We start from the raw sequence: 17,442 nt of genomic DNA, 5'->3' as shown, positions 1-17,442 counted from the left end.
TCAGATTGTTGATCAGAAAGATCCTGTTTATATGACTCTGCCAACTTTTTTTCCATTTGTCTTGTCTTGCATTTAACATATCAAACAATATGTTAGTGAGCATGTTTGAGTTTTTATATTATTAAGTTATTTTAACCTTCTTTCTTTAGTATTTGGGACCCGAAAAGGCTTTTGTGTTTGCAAAAAAACATTATCTCACCAGGTCATTTCACTAGAGGAATTTTGTCTTCAGCTTTATCTCAGGCACTTTGTCCCAGCTCTCTTACTTTTGCCCCCTTTGTCTGCTGGATGTCCTGGACACAGGATTCATATTCATCCCTCAATAACATTTAATTAGTTATGCCAAATTCATTAACCTGTACTGCTGTTCAGCTGGCCTCGGTCATAAATTTGCTTAATGTGAGCAGACGCTTTGCAGCTGTAATAAGGGACATAAAACTTAAAGAGAAGCACACACACTGTCCCTGTCTAGTCATGGATCATTCAAACTTGTGTTTTAGAACAGCAGCATTCCTATATGAGGTACTTTAACAGGTTTTTCTATGAATCCCTTCTATTTTTTTTATTTATGCCTAAGTTTACAGCAATCCATTACTTATTGGGAAAAAATTTTTCAACAGTAATTGTGAGTTAAGATTAATCTTGTGTTTCAAATTATTTTTGAAACACAAGTCTCATATGGTTTCAGCATATGAGACATGACTGGGAAATCAAAGCAGCTTTGACAGCTTTTCTCTGCCAAGCTGGTCGTTTTAAGCAGCAATAAATGCACAAAATAAAGTGCTATTGTTAAAAACAATAAATAAATAGACAACCTTCTCTGTCCTAGGTTAACACATTGACTTTCCTGTGGTCCTCTATCCCCCAGTGGTCTCGCCTAACAACTCCCACCAAAGAGCCTATTAGACCTGAATCCCACTTTGCTGTTAAAAAGGGTCCTGTCCTTTCAGCACACTCACTTCCCTGCTTTCTGTTTTTCATGGCATAGGTGGTAGAGGAACACAAGTTCATTGTTCCCTCGCAGATGGAAGTTGGAGTTACCAGGGTAACGGCTCTAATCCTCTCCTTTTTTTTTTACCATTTCTTTCATATTAACAGTCCATCGAGAGCTACCTTTTAAGTCACAGGCAAGGAGTGCTTGCTTACCCACTTTTAATTAGCCATGACTCTGTTTGCCAGGAGACAGCATGATGAGCTAATCGAAATTTACGAAATAATGATGCACTGCGAGAGGCTACTTCTTCCTCCTGCGTCCCGCTCCAAGAATAACAATAATGAGGCCATTATGGAGAATTGCACTTTAAAAAGGCTGTGCTGCCACCAAAACAGAGGACATAATTGTTCTAGTGTTTTCCATACAATCAACAACCCATTGTGGATTGACTTCAGAACGAGCGGAGCAAAGAATGGGTGTCATAATGATTGGTCTGTGCTGCCTTCAAGATGCTGTACAAAGTGCCCAGTGAGCTAGATAGACTACTGATTTTCTTGTGGATGAAGGCAACTGTCTGGTTTTGTATGAAAAATGTCTTTTCTTCTTTTTTTGTGTGTGTCTATTGCCATTTATTGTGTGTGCGTTCTCTAATGTAGCCGCCCAGGCTATAACTGAGAACCCACCCCCCAATTCATGCGATGAGATGCGAAGAACCTCAAAACAGTCGGAGCGATTGACCACATATGCACAGCTCCGTTCATGTTTTGCAGAGGGTCTAATGAAAGTGTCTTCTGTGTTTCTAAAATAAAATAAAAACCAGATCGTACTCATCAGCATACATTCAAAAAGTCAGCGTTGTTCAAAATCAGGCATGTCAGCTGAGCGTTATCTATCATGTCAGGATGGCTCAGTTTGAAAGCCGCATGTCTGCACTCCAAACTGACTCAATTACAGAGCAGTTTAGGCCATCTTGAATATAGAAAAAAGATCAACAGACAAAAAAAAAGCAGCAAAAAAAATTCTTTAAAAAAAAGTTTCACATCCAATCTCGCAGGTGGAGAGCATGCTGCGGTCGCACAAACATGGCTCTGCAGCTATTAGTTGAGCTCCATTGTAATAGGGAAGAGGAGAAAACGGGGCTTGAGGGCAGAAGGAATGCTAAGTGGGCCCCTTAGTCTAGTCAACCTTCAGTGGGTTTCATTTATCTTCATCTTGTTAGGCTAAATTAATTAACAATCTCAATGTTACACACTTTCTCCTTTCATTACATCAAATAATGGCGAAAATGTAGAGGGAGGTCTTGCCCACTGGGAGTACACTGACACTGAAGATCTCTCTGTCTGCCCGTCTCCCTCTCTCTCTCCGTTTCTCTCTTTCAGTCATTATCTCTCTGTCTTTCTGTTCACATATCTGCGCTTAGTTCCTTCCCGTTTCTCTCTTTTGCTCACTCTCATTTTCCCTCTTGCTTTTTTGACTGCGCAAACAAAAAGCTGATAAATGCGTTGCCTAGACATATAAAAAATTGATCTAAGGCGAAATCAACAAAGAGAAGTTGAGGAGGACTGAGTGACAAATCGTAGGCAGTAAGACAGAAAACTTTTGGCTCAGTTCAGAGAATTTTTAAAACACTATTTACTAAAACCAGACACAGAAACAAAAGCTTGAGAGTTGGGCTTAAAACGAAGACGCCAACTGTTTGACTTCCAAGTGTTTGCCACGATAACTGTGTAACAGGTTTCGTGTTTATTAAAAATGAAAGTGGTTTCATTTGGAGCCACCAAAACTCATGTCAACTCAAAACCAACCTCATGACTCAACACATTAATGAAAGAAGGAGCATCTGTGATGAGGTACTAGAGCATAAAATGTCAAAAAAAAAAAAAACAATCCACTTTGGAGAAGATTTGTATGTGTGACACTGCTTAGAGAACTCACTTTGACCTAACTTTGTTTTTAGAATAAATAAACTATAGGATTCTTTAATGGAGAACCATGCTTATCCACCTCTGCTTCTTTCTATTTCACCCCCTGCCTCAAAGCCCACTTCCCACTCCAGGACACAAGTCTTATCAAAGCAAAAAGGGCTAACCCTGAAGCAAAGCCTGCCTTTAATCTTGGCCCGATTGTCTGGGCCTCAATCAGTGTGCATAATATCTTTCTGCTGCTGCCTTTAATTAAAACTGACATTGACAGAAGGGTGTGCATTAGAGGTGCAATAAGGCATTGAAAAAAACAAAAAAACAACTGAAAAACATGTCACATATAGTGGGAGAAAAGGGTAAGAAGCATTCGGTGAAGTATCTAATTTTTCTCTTTTAAAAATACCATCTTGTGTTAACTGTTCAAAATGTACGACTGCTCATCTTTTTGGATGTCCATTAAAACTGGTTTCAACAGGTGCTGAGAAATCTGCTTTGTAGGACTGCTACAAAAGCGGAAATGAGAAATGGTAGCGTGCATTCAAAAGTTAAACAAGTTTATTTCTGAATAACCATCAGCTACATCGCACCAAAGAAATTGGTGTCGTTTATATTGTACATTTTTCAGTTTGCATTTTACCTTTTAAGCACGGCAACTGTAAATAAAGTTAGAATGTGATAATATAAACAATTAAAAGGTAAGTGATAATTTGCTTTTTTCTCTTGTGCAACAGAATTTAGATTAAAAGGTTCATAGATTTGCATGTGTTAAAAAGTCCTTGTAAAGTCAACTCAAACAGGATGATTTTGCTAAGAGTTTATTCCTCTTTTGGCAAAATGCTAAAATAAAATAGCTTTCCTCCCTCCCCCCTCTTTTAAGGTAATAAATGTGAGATTCCATCTGTTAGAAAAAAATAAAAACAATTTCAAATAGGCAAGACATTTTCCTATTGAATTCCTGAAGGACGCTTTGATGAGCAAGAGTAATGGTATCAAATTGTCCTTTCTTTTTAAAATGCCCCCAACCGTTCTGTGGGAGAAAAAAATGCTGTTAATTTAATCAAATAAGTGACCTTTTGAAAAAGAAATCAAAGAGGATTCATTAGCTTTAGTAAAGTTTGGCTGACAGCAGCTTTGAAAGGCAGATGCTGCTGTGGCTTTTAATGAGCCAGCCCTAATTAGGGAGCAACACTGGAGCCTAGAGAAGGTGGTTGACTAGGAAAGGAGCCAATGGTAAATAAGCTTGCTTATTTACTTCCACTGTGTGTAATGACAGTACACATTTTTAATTAGAATCCCAGGATGTGTAAAGGCACACACAAAAAAAAAATGCAAATCTTTACATTACGGTGAAGACAAACACAGGAAGGAAAGGGGAAACAAGAGTACATCACAAGACTGATTTGCCAGTGATTGCCTCAACCAGCCAGCCCTGATAAGGGTGTTTAGCAAGGCAGGGGCAGATGAGGAGGGTGGTCAGACAAGAGCATGCAGTATGAAGACACAGAGAGCTTGACCTGCAGGCTGTTAAAACTGTGAAATGAGTGGCGGCAAGGGGTGGGGCGAGCTCATGTGTGTGTGACCGTCAAGTTGTTGATGTGTGCTTTCAGTCTGACTCAAGGCTGTAAGGGTGAGCATGCTTCACAGCCACGCAATACATGAACACAACTGTAACAGACAGCTTGGGTAAATATGCAAGAATCTATGTTGGACAGCCTTTCAAATGTACAAACACATGCGCACACGCAAACATGTGCACGCACACACACGCACACACACAAGGGGTAAAGTCCACAGCTAACAATGTGTCAGAGAGATTAACCCCCCAACGTGTGCCTGCCACACCACCCTCGCCCGACCTGTGATCCTAGATGGCAACAACGGAAATGAAACTAACCTCAGTAAAAAGCTGCTACGAAGAAAGCCCTCCATGTCAGCGAGTGGGGTTCTGGTAGGAAAAATCACAGAGAACATCTTTTTTTTAACTGAGAAATGAGTTATAATCAGGAAGAAGAGCAACAAGAGATGGGGAAGGAGGAAAAAAGAAAAGGGGAGAATAAAGCAAAGAAAAACACACTGATCATACATATTCCTCTTACGCACAATCTTATGTCTTTAATTAAAGCAAAAAATATGACTTGGAACCCATCCTCTTTTTTATGAACTGACATCATTAATTACATCTCTTTCCATTGAGGGATTGGATTTGCATACAACATTGGTTTGAGCTGATGATATGTTAGCATCAAATAAACCCTGCCTACTGATCTCCATGCAGCCCGTATCCATGGCTTTGTGCAGATATATGGATGTGGATCCAGCCCCTGTGACCACAGAACCCGTCTGTTCAGAGTAGCCAGCGGTGGTCCAGCTGCAGCCCATGTGTGGCGAGGCTGCTGTGGCTTCTAGGAGCTCGGCCACAAGGGACCCAAGCTGGGAATCGCAGCGCCAAAGAGGCAAAAGGATGTGGTCATGATGTCACCACTTGTATAGGTCGCTCAGAAGCCGTACCCACAAAAAAAAAAAAAAAAATGCAGACACATGACTAAAATTGACTTACAACAGGTTTCCATTAGGCAATGTTATTGGTCTGTGTAATGTACACTTTTTATTGTGTTAAGACTGACTGAGAATTGATTGCAACTCTCATGCGTTTTGTTTAAGTGGTAGGAAAAGAGCAAGGATTGTACAGAACAATTTTGTCAGTGGAAACTTTACTGGCTGCTGAAGTTTCTTTTTCTGTTTCAATAAAATATACTGCTATTCTGATTTGAAAAAAAAAAAAATCTCGCATAATGTCAATATAATATAGAGACGTTTATCCTCAATGTTTATTCTCATCTTTGTCCTTTTATTCAATTTCATTTTCTTAAAGTTCAGAAGGAGTAGAGTCAATACAAAGCACGGCTGTTGTGAGAACTGCTACTTTTAAAACTAATCATGAAAAAAAAGCACCAAGAAATAATCATAGGAAACACAAGCCCAACAACGAACAACATCTCAGCCCTTAAACACCTTAAGTTTTAGTTGCATGAGTGTAATTTAGCATTTTCCATTCTTGCTCAAGTGGCTTACGAGACAAAGCCTGTGAGAAAATGGAAAGAATGAGCCAAGCCCAAGGACACTGTGCCTTTCAGCCCGGCCAGCACTTAGCGAAGCAGTGGCTCCACAAGGCCCAAAGGGCTCAGCCGAGACTTTTCTCACAATAAGGTGTCTGGGGAGGCGGGAGTGGCATAGCCAGGGGTACTTGCAGCCCTGCTCTTTTCTCCACTCTGTTGGGCCCAGAGCACATAATACCATCACCATGCCACAGCACACCGAGCCAGTGACAACGTGAGAAAACAACCGTCAAACAGAGCAGAGCAGATCAAGCGTGTCTCCTCACTTCTGGGAGTGCAAAAAGCATGCAGTGCAGGCACACACAAACCAACAACAATCATCGACTCCTATGAATTCAATCTAAACTTAATGCACGGACAAAAATATAGGTACTTAACTTAATTTGATCTTGATTGCATTAACTGTGAAGCAAACGTCACTAAGACGCTTGAATCTTACAGACCTTTCACAAGGGTTACAGCAAGACGAATAAATTAGAGCAGACCGAGCAGAGTTTCTATCTATAGCTCCTTATGTAGTTCATATTCTTTCTCTGTTACATTGTGCATTCATGTTTTTTCAGCCGACTAAGAATGCAAATACATGAAATTTGGAGAAAACTGCCTGATTACAGGAAATTGTGCTCAAAATCTCTTGTGTTCTAGGAAGACTTGTATCCATTAAGATTCAGCCATAACTCAAAAACAAATACACTGATGATGGGAGGATAGTTCTCACTAAGTTGGCATGGGCCAGTCCGAGCAGCTCAGCACCCGTTCAAAGAGGGAGCTTCTGCCAAGAGCTGCCTCTGCTTAACCAAGTCTCCCACCATCTGCAACAAATGTGCTCTATTAAAGCAGTACCATATGGACAACAAGCTAGCTATTAACACGGCTTCAGCACATCCCTTAACCTAGCCCAGATTTCAAACTTCCAGTCAAATTGACTGCTGATTTAATGCACCGCCAGCAGCCATGTGGGTCTTGGCACACGTCGGCACGCTCAGTCTTCAGTCATTAACGGGCTCACATAGTGCGCAGCAAACAGTGAGACACAGAAGTTAGCCGCACAGAGCGCAGCAGTTACAGCATCCCAAGGTGGTTTGTACGCTCCCTTAAATAAACCAGTATGAAAATGGTGGGTAACGCCAATATTTTTCTGAAAAGTGAGCTAAGACTAAAGGATTCAACAGCTCACAGTAGAGAAAACACGTTAGCATCCTAGCTAATGGCTTAGAGTTTGAAGATGCACAACAAGGAGATAAGCGTGGGGACAGGATGTATACTTTCAAGTACCATGAAGACATCTCATTCTCGTCTGAGTCACATGGTGACCTAAAGAACTTTCATGTATCCATTATCTCTTTCTTGTAATTATGATGCATCTGTTAGAAAAACTTTTCTTAAAGATAACACAGCTAATCATTTTTTTGTGGTTCTAGACTTCACGATAGGCTATAGCATTTTTTTTCATATATTTTTCAACTCCACCTGTCTCTGAAGCTGATATTTTGTTTATAAAATTGCATGCAAATAATTTGCAATTGGGTACATTTCCAAGAAAAATAGCATTTAACCAGGCACTTCAAAGAGATTCTCCACCAGTATCAAGAAAGACTTTGACTGATTGAGGACTTCAGTTCCATCTATGCAAATGATGGACATAGCAAAGGAATTAGCTGAAAAAAATGTGAGATATGAAATATCATATGAATATCCTGGCCATTGTTTTGACAGCGGTAGCCTTGTACCTTCTGCCTATGTGTGTGCTCGCTTTTAGTTCGACTTTTGAATAGTGTTATTACATGAACAGGATCATTCAAATACATTCAGGGATGTTTTGTAGGCCACTAAATAACTTTATCTTTCCCACCGAACTACAAAAATGGCCGAACGTGATAGAGTGGAACATTTTGCGATCTGGAGGGCGGTGGGTTGTGAAGTACCTCATTCGCATTTGAAGAGTCCACAACAAAATGAGATGCTGTCAGACGCACTTCAGAACATGGGTAAAAGAGGGGCTTGTGGAACTATAATAACGAGGAATTCAGACCAAAGCATTGCATTTCCACTTTTGACACAACACAATTGAATGATTTAAATGTGAAAAGGAAGGACTTAAAAACACCATATATTCACTTAAAAAAAAACAAACAAAAAACATATGCCTAAAATCTTGTTCCTTAAGAAGCTGTACGCTTCTTAAGGAAGCGTACAGCTTAAGTAGCGTAAGCCATTATGTTGATGTCATGGCTTACAAGGCCATGACATTAACATCTCATTTCCAAATGATGTCAAACTTTACATGTAAAAGTATGACTCATAAGACAGTAACATAAAGTAATTTAGGCAAGGGAAATCATTTCAGTAATCTTAGTCGTCCTGAAAAGAGAAACAATCTGAATTAATTTCAGAGACAAACAAACAGTAAAATCTCTGCCGATGCTAAAATGATCAGTTAAAGATCTTTGTGGTGAAATTCAAATAGATCTCTCAAAGTTCTCTTAGATGTTATGGCTGATAAGTTACTTTTGGTTTGAGAAAAAAGAAGATGGGGATAGAAAAAGGAATTTATAAACTATTCATAAATTCCCCTTGAAAAAAAAACGGATAGTTGAAATAGCACAAATCAGAATACAGTGATAATATGCATCTGCACCTTTTTGTAGGATACACAAGGACACACACCTTCAGTTCCCTTAACTAATCTGAATTAGTCCAAGTGGTGCTACTGTCCCTGTAGCACATCATACAAATGCACACATCGCTCACACACACACACAAATTTCAGTCAGCGTTACCAGATGAGTAGTGAATTAATTTGTGTGAGCCACTCCAACATTAGGAAGGTGTGTTGAAAGGTGTCTGCTCATGTTTCAAATTAAACGCGCTGCTGGTCAGCATTAGCACCTCGACACCCGTCGGCAACTGACACTTAGGGAGCTGGGGGGTGGGGGGATGGCAGAAGGGAGGGGATCCCATCCCCTGTTCACACTGGAATAATTAGAACATGTCAGGAAGAATTAATTTTCTCATTTTTCAAAAGGATACACAGAAATTACCATGTTATTATATGACAGGGTCCCTGGGAGGATTGGATTAAATTTGATTTCTTGTGCAGCCCACACAACAAATTAAAGTCATAAATAAGATGGAAAGAAGCGGGCACAGAGCATATGTTTATGGCAATGAGTGAAGCCAAGGGAGCAGAAACAACCATCTTCATTTCATTTTATTTAAATCAGGCCAACACCGTGTGTCTGAATGACAGCAGTTGCTAATGGGACAATATTAGAGGTTTCTTGATATTAACACAGAGGTCTTACAACTTCAGCCGAAGACACGTAAAATAAAAAAAATGTGTGGGCTTGTACACCATTCTATTCTACACAGGTGTCACTAGTAACTATGGTTATGCCATTATAAACTTTTATAAATTTACATATTTAATTGTGTTCATAATTTTTCCACACTTTAAAAAGAGGAGATCCTACAAAATAAAACAAAATGTTTCTAGTGTCTTTTAGTGGTTCATATGTATCAAGCCCTCTAAAACGAGAAGTTACCAACACATATGGACACTGAGTTAATAAACACGGCATCAAGACGACCTTTTGAATAAAATTATGTCATCTGAATATGTAGATGCTTATTGGCGGCTCCAGGACAACAATATAGAAAATATTATTTTTTCGTTTTGCTGAAGAACAACATGTAGTTTATGCCATAGTGATGATAGGTAGCTCCATCTTTGAGACAGTGGCTAAACGTTTGAGATGTCTGAGGGTATTGTTTGTTAGCTTAATGTTTCTCAGATAAGAAAATCTGTTCCTTTACCATCGTTCTATGAGTACAAGTACAAAACACCTGTTGATGTCTAAGATATTAAATTAATCAATAACCTTTTCGGTAAACTTTCCTCCTGCAAGTTTAGCTGCACATCCAACTTATGTGTTCTCACTGTCTGAACCAGATAAAGTGTAGAGAAATATTTTATTTTACAGCTCTTTTTTTCAGAAATGGAAATAAGTAGAAGCTGCAAACTTGAAAAGAATTGAAAGAGTTCTAAAAATTATCATATATGTTCTTTAACCTTTTAACTGCTCCATAACTTTTATTTGTAGTTTCCTATGATCTTCAGAATGTTTGAATGATATATATTTAATAAAAAGTCACTCACATAATGACACATTTATGACAATTTTGGCTGAATGTGCCATTGCCCAAAAAATACAATTTTGACATTGAAATCAAACAATTTGGGGTTGTTTGAGTTCATTCTTAATTTCTTGCTTTCTAGAAATAATAAAACTACAACTGAGAAAAACGAAAAGTCTGATTAAAGCAGCATTTCCAATTGGATCACAGGATTAGGATGTGATAAAGTCTGCATTGAGAAACATGTACTGAATAGATCCAAAATGTACATAGCTTTACTCTTGAGGCCCAAATTATGCTTGTTAGCTCAGAATTACAATGTAGTGTCATCTTAGCTGAGGAGGTTTTTTTTTTTTCCTTTATCTCTGCAGAAATGGGCTGCCATTAGACCGTAGTGCTCCCCTGGGCACCACAAACTTTAAATAATTTGCGAATCAATTAACCGGCTACTCACAATGCAACAAGGATTTCACACTCTAGGGTTGTGGTGCATTATCAGCTGGAGACGATTCATGGCTTTTTGGGAGAAAAGCTCATGGCTGAAATCATTAATTCGTTTTACCAGACTTTTAGTTATGCGTTGCTTTCTACAGCTGGTGTGAAAGAAGATTAATGGCATCTTCTCTGGTCCTCTTCTCTGACAGGAGTGTGTAGAGGGGAAAACTCTATCTCATAATAAAAAGGGTATGTAAAATACGAAGCAGGACAACAGAAAAATCCACATTGGCCTTTTACTCTTATCTTTTTTTTATGCTGTTAAATGGAAAGTGGGCATAACAACACTGCACAAAATATAATCATCAGGTAAAGGACAGATTTTGCGAGCTGCTTCTATGGAAAAGCTCAATAAAACTGAAGTAAGTTTTACACCTTTTCCACCATCGACATCTAAACAATTAACATTGACCAACTCAGCTTTGGGATTTACTGAAGTCTTTGTGGCTGATTAATTTAAAATCATTGTCATGCAATTTCTGTTTGGCATATTGACCACAATCATTGGAGGGTCAGTGGATTTGAAGAGACTCATTTGTTGGATAATAGACACAGAGAAGTCATTCACCGGTTTTTCATTTTCATTTTAGGATGAAGTGGTGTTTATTTAATTTCACTCAAAATGGCTCCCCGCATCCCACTGGTGGCCCATCAACACCGGCCCGAACAGCTGAGAGGATTTGTGGCAGCAGCTTATTAGATAAACGGTAAATTAACAGAATGTACATCCCTTCAGGTGGTCGCAATGTACTCTCAGGTGTTTCCAGAGGGGTCTGATTGAGTCCAATTAAGCATGTTACATCAGACGCACAAACTAGATTACTTCCAGTCATTTTTAAAGATTAATTAAGCCTCTAAGTCAAAATATTCAGATTCTTGATTGTATGAAAATCTAGCTAAATGTGAAGGGGGGGCGGAACCACAGTAAATCTGCTGGGGATTCATGCCAGGTTATCTTCTGTAACAAATAATGACAGGAGACTAATAACCTTGCAAACTTTCGCCATAAACACGTCAGTTCAGTGTGTGTATGCTCAAACGTGATTAGCGTCAGGAAACGCCTTTTTTAACCAGCACATGCAGGTAACATGATGTTAATAAGATATTCAACCACGTTCATGCATTTTTTTTTATTTATTTATTTTTTTTCGCTTTCTGGTGTTTGCATTTTTCTCACCTGGTTTTTGTTATTGTTTGGGGGGAAATATTTGGCAAAAAGTTTGAATAAGTAAAGGCACAGATTAAACATTGAAAACTGTAGTCATTGTTATACTTATTGTCATAAAACGCTTACACAGAGATTGATCGTTTAACCTATACATATTAATTTTGCATTATCCAACTTCTTTATATTCATAGACTGTTGTCATATCATATCATATCTTTATTCCAGACACAAAAAGGTCCATAGTAAAAAGGTAAAAACAAGTAAATGAAAAAAAAAATGAGATACTCCAGCTTGTCAATCATTACTTTCTCCTCCTCCAAACTTGTGAGCACGTAGTAGTCATTCCTCTCTGCTAAAATGACTGTGCTTTACTGTTTTGTTGTAACACACACATAGCAAACACCATGATGTTGCTGCAGCGTGAGGAGTTTTACAGGAGGTCTACTCGGCGTGTCTTATGGACCATGAAGGGTCTGTGAGAAAACGAACCATGCATCAATCGTATTGGGCCCTTTACTCAGGTAATGTTTTTTCTAAAAACTTGAGAACTGCAGCTGTTATTACAATTATAATATATTTTTAGTAATGTTAACTGTATTAATCAAATCAACATGTCTTATTTTAGTAGCAGTACGAATGGTTTTTACGGTTTTTTTTCTTTTTTTTTCTTTATTTCAAACAGACAAAAAGTAAAACAAGAAAAAACTATTTAAATTAAAACAAATTATCATGCCCAATTGACATGCAGTTTTACATGATCTGTTCTGTTTTGCTTTAAACAAAAGCAAATTGTGCCCTCTATGTCTGTTTTATAAAACAAAACCACAGTATTCTTACCAAAGATTATCATACCATACCACATCATTGCAATCTGTATCAATAAACTGTTCTTTTAATCATTTATTGTGCAGTGCTGTTAATATATTTTACATTGTGAAATGTCCAGTTTGTATTTAAATCCATTCCTTGTTAAATGGAGCCTGACTGACAGATGACTGAGTGCTAGAATCAGGTCTGTGGTTGACAGGTGTGCTCTCCTGTGAGCAGGAGGCATTGTGTGATGAGAAATAGCATGATCAAACAATGGTAAATGGCCGTGAACTTTGAATTCAGACAGACATTTCAAAAGCTGTTATTGAGGAGCTTCCCAGCCACAATATTATGATTCCCGTGGCAACTCCAATGACATTTATAAGAGAAGAATAATATCAACTAAGTTCTTGACTTTTATTTGTTTAATATCGTGGATAGATTTTCATTAGAAAACCTGCACTGCCTGCAGCTGCAAAAAGAGGGTTAACGTAATATTCGTGCAGAGAGGATCCAGGCGTATTTAACGCTGCTTTAAAGTACATCTGATTTCACGACAAAAATATTGCTACGTCTCTTTAGATGTTTAAAGTAAAGCTTCCAAAGATAAATTTCGATGCACAATTCCAACAAAAATAGGCTGATATTTGAGAAAAAGGGTCTGTCAGCACTGTTGTGCCTGAAACTGTTTAATTGTGCATACAATGTGAGTCTATCTAATTGTCCACCTCATTTAATGCAGGTGTTCGGTGTGGGTGAAAGGCAGCGGGGGTGTGTGAGACGTGGCAAGACAGAGACAGCTGAAGAGGCAAAGTGATACTTACAAAAACTGAAAGACTCAATCCCCAGCTTCCAGCGATCACTGGTTGGTTGACTTTGAACTCATGTAAAAAACCTGGAGAGTGACAGAGAAAAAGACCATTTTATACATACATACATTCTTCGAGTGTAGTTTCATTTGACTAAATTAACATCAAATTAAAAAATAGCTATAATCGTTTCAGTTTGCAAAAAGGCAAGTGGGATCAAAAACTCTTGACTGTGGGACAGATGAGCTAAAACAGCTGTAGCGCCTCTCTGTCCTCATAGTTGTCGATAATATAAGTCTGCTCTGCAGTCTCTCCTCAGCTACCTCATTAATCTACCATCCCATCTGCAGATTTCACTAATAAATAGCTTGCATAATAAACCAGTTGTTTTATTTCACTTTTCCATCTTCCATCCAGCACCGACACCTAGTGATTTATTTGGAGGCCATGCTCTGCTAGTTCAAGCGTGTCTCTTAAAGAGCCGGTAACTCTGTTAGAGAGCTTACAAAGCAACATGAAGCTCCAGGCCAGAGTACATTCACTCCACCTGAGACATCTTTTCTTTTCTGCACACCATTGGAACTATGTAAGAATTGTAACTGATCGTTTTTTATTAAAAATGACAACTGTGTAAAAAACACTGTCAATGTGATCTTTCAAATTATACGAGTCCTAAAAGATATTTCTGTTTATCTATATAGCACTAATTCACCATTGCTGCTGCCATCTCTTAGGACTTTAAAGGACAAATGAGTCCAATTTATATCCAGATATAAATATTCCAAGGTAATCCAATACAATCCAACCATACAGGCAGATTCAAATGAAATTACATACATTACATAATTCCTTGGTTACTTAATTAGGGAAGCACAGCTAATTGCCTAGAGTCATTGACTTTGCACCAATTCCTTCTCCAGACTCCAGACCAGTACGTGGTGGCAGTGGACAGTTAATCACATTGATAAATTAACGTTGCAGCAATCCCTTATCCTCAGTAAACACATGGCAATGGTGGAAAGAACTGATTTCCTGTTTATCAGGAAGAAAACTCCAACCGAAGTGGGCAAAATTCAAAACACCTTAAACTGAACACTTTTCTATCCACAAGTTTCAGTGCTATAATAATATATATCCACTCTACACTTTCACTAGACAACCTTCTTAAGTTTATTTAAGTTTCCTCAGTTAAAAACTGTGTTGCTGCATTAAGGCTTTAAATGAAGTGGAGGCAGTCACATCTCACAACTGGCTAGAATTATTGTAACGCACTCTGCCTTTTGCTCCCCGATATAGACGACTGGTAACAAACAATCACTGCCTGAGAGTTCGACACTGACCTTTTCATTCTTACAAAGTGCCTACAATTCCCAAACCAACTCATTGTCACGAGTATGTGCATTTCATCCATCTATCCGTTATCCTACATGCTTATCCCTAGTGGGTTTGCGAAGGGTGCTGGTGCCTGTGGGGCGAGAGGCGGGGTACCACCTGGACAGGTCACCAGTCCGTCGCAGGGCATGTACGTTTCAGGGTTTTGATATTTTGTTGTTAAAAAAAGGTGGCATTTAGAAGAATTTGACTCAGAACAATTGGGAAGAATTGACAACACAGAAATACGAAGTCATCAGACCAGGAGGTGGAAAAGCTCAAGGCTTGTTTGTGTTCATTTTCACATATGATCTTGTTTTTCACAATAAGCCTGGATCTCATTACCAGCCAATTTATACAATTAGTCTGCTTCTACACTGCCAATTAAACAAGGCCAAGGGTTTTTTGAGGTCATGCTTAACTGATCTGTCACTAATTTGCAGCGCAGCCCCTCAGTCTTCCATTGCCGGGGCCAATAAGCCACTATCAACAAGGCTGGATAAATATATAGAACGGCCGAAGCATTGTTGTCGGAGCACAGCAGAATCTGCTGCGGGGGAGGCTGGAGGGCGAGCAGAGTGAGACGGGCCTGAATGTGGCAGCCTTGAGGCTATAGAAGTGACAATGGGAGTGAGGGGACCCCTGTGACCTCAGCTGAATGGAAAGCTGCTCCATACAGCGGCACATTGCTTCCACCACAAAAAAACATCTTTTTTTTTTATCCTTGAAAGATTGTTTGCACATTTTTACAAGATATTCTTTACTTTATTGTCATAGATATTATCGTAGAAAGTTCATTTCCAAAAGTAAAATGTTAATGAAAAAAAAAACAACCTGATAAGCACAGCTGTAGGTCTTGTTTATTTAATGCAACAGGAACTCAGGTATAAAAGGAGCAGCCTCACTGGCAACCTGAATAGTTTTCCTCTATTTCACCGTTCTCAACCAGCACCATATGCAGCAACCCATTCCTGTCTTTACAAATACGCGTAATTTACTTTTAATAGCCATTAGTGCACACCAACAGTCCCAGCCTGTGGGATAAAGGACATATTCCATAGATGGCAACTCTGTAAACCCTTTTGTCTATTTAACTGAGAGCTCTTGTAATCACAGAGAGTGATAATAACAACAAACCTTTCAAATAATGATTTGATGTTAATTGAGAACAAAGAGATAAATAAGACATGGGGTGCTGCATTATTTATACACTGGTTATTATAGTTAATTATTTTCTTTTTTTTTTTTTTTTTGGAGTGGGGAAAATCACAAAAGAATTTATAATTGTAAATAATGAGCAAAGCCAGATGATATTATAATGAAGCAAATGCAGGAATCTCTGGTGTTCAGTAGTCAGTGTCAACTGTTGCAGCAACATGCAGGAGCCTCTTTTTATATCCCACCTCGGGCTCAGAAACGTTAAATGAGCTCTCTTTATTACCAATTATATTATAGCATCAGTGCGTTTTCTCTTTTTTTTTTTTTTTTACAACCAATTCCAGTTAATCGTTTTTTTTTTGTCTATTGTTAACGACGTGAGACGGAAGAGGACTGCGCTGAAATGATCTCACCGCACTCAAAATACCAGAGGTTTTGCTCACAGGTAACAAGTTTCAAACAGACTGATGCAGCTGGACATCAAAGGCGCAAAAAAACAGAGCTCACAGTCACCTGTGGCATTTCAGTCAAAGAGTGCCCTTTTTCTTCAGCCCTGGCCGCATAGCATCGCAATCTTTTGCACACACACATTCACTCGCACGCATGTTCACTAAGGAAGAAATACTTGGAAGCAAATAAAGCTCAAGCTGTAAGTAAAGTTTTTACTTACACCGTAATAACAAAAAAAATAAATTAATGGAACCACTTTGCACAGTACTGGTGCTTTGAATAACATACCGAGTATAAATCACAACCTCAATCTCTACATCAATTATTATTGCCATTTAAGTCTAGTCCTGTTGTACAGAAAATGAAACACAGTAAAGGATTTCATATTAACAGTCTTCACTTTGTAAGTGTTTGTTTGGTGTGGAATGTGCCGAATATTACTCTGTCTGACTTTTAGTCTCATCCCCCCCCCCCCCGTAATAATGACCCAAATTTTAAATAGCTCTCCAAAACCTAAGACTACATGGCCACGATTGACTCCTGTTCGCCTCTCACTGTCTTTTCTTCATGAAGCTCCAACCCCAACCAGGAAACTTAAATAAATAGTGGTAAACTCAAACCGGAGCAATTTCTGTAGATGCACGGATCGTGGAGTTGATCACTAAAAGAAGAACATGCAGAAACAATGATCACTGTAAAATACAGCCTGCACCAGCTGTGCCAGTTCTTCAAAACAAAGCTTAAGTTGAAAGCTACGCTGCGGCTATAGCTGTGAGGAATTCCACTTCTGAGAAGGTTTTACAGAAGCTGCAACCTCAAGACAAAACCACAAAGTAAAGCCATAGGTGAGAAAAAGGTAATGTTGCACTGGTATGGTATATAATTTGAAATATTAGGATCTATCAGTGTTATATTTTAAACCCAGGTTAGAGCCGTTTTGTTTTTCCTGAAGCTGAAGACCTCTGTCAACTTTCCTCTTCACCAATTTGAACCACCATTTCATAGCCATGTGTCTCTGTTCGTTTGTCTCATGTTCCATGTGTCATAGTGCATTCTTCTATTTCTCCAGGTT

The 17,442-nt window shown here is 38.8% G+C and overlaps 1 protein-coding gene across 6 annotated transcripts in view; it reads right to left on the bottom strand.

Moving 5' to 3' along the window:
• sox6 (SRY-box transcription factor 6) overlaps positions 1-17,442 on the bottom strand; it is a 138,957-nt gene that overhangs the window by 103,535 nt on the left and 17,980 nt on the right. For 5 of the 6 annotated variants that reach the window (XM_008405228.2, XM_008405227.2, XM_017304046.1 and 2 more), the window contains exons 2-3: positions 13,407-13,477; positions 4,751-4,801 (exon numbers count right to left, since the gene is read on the bottom strand). In XM_008405228.2, coding sequence (XP_008403450.1) covers positions 4,751-4,785 — 35 coding nt within the window. In that variant the 5' untranslated portion in view covers positions 4,786-4,801; positions 13,407-13,477. The remainder of the gene's footprint in view (positions 1-4,750; positions 4,802-13,406; positions 13,478-17,442) is intronic. The other variant, XM_008405230.2, reaches the window with a different exon arrangement.

Source organism: Poecilia reticulata, linkage group LG3 (assembly GCF_000633615.1).
Source record: "Poecilia reticulata strain Guanapo linkage group LG3, Guppy_female_1.0+MT, whole genome shotgun sequence".
Lineage (NCBI taxonomy): Eukaryota > Metazoa > Chordata > Actinopteri > Cyprinodontiformes > Poeciliidae > Poecilia > Poecilia reticulata.
The sequence above is the reverse complement of the archived record's forward strand: the minus strand, read 5'-3'. Positions and strand labels throughout refer to the sequence as shown.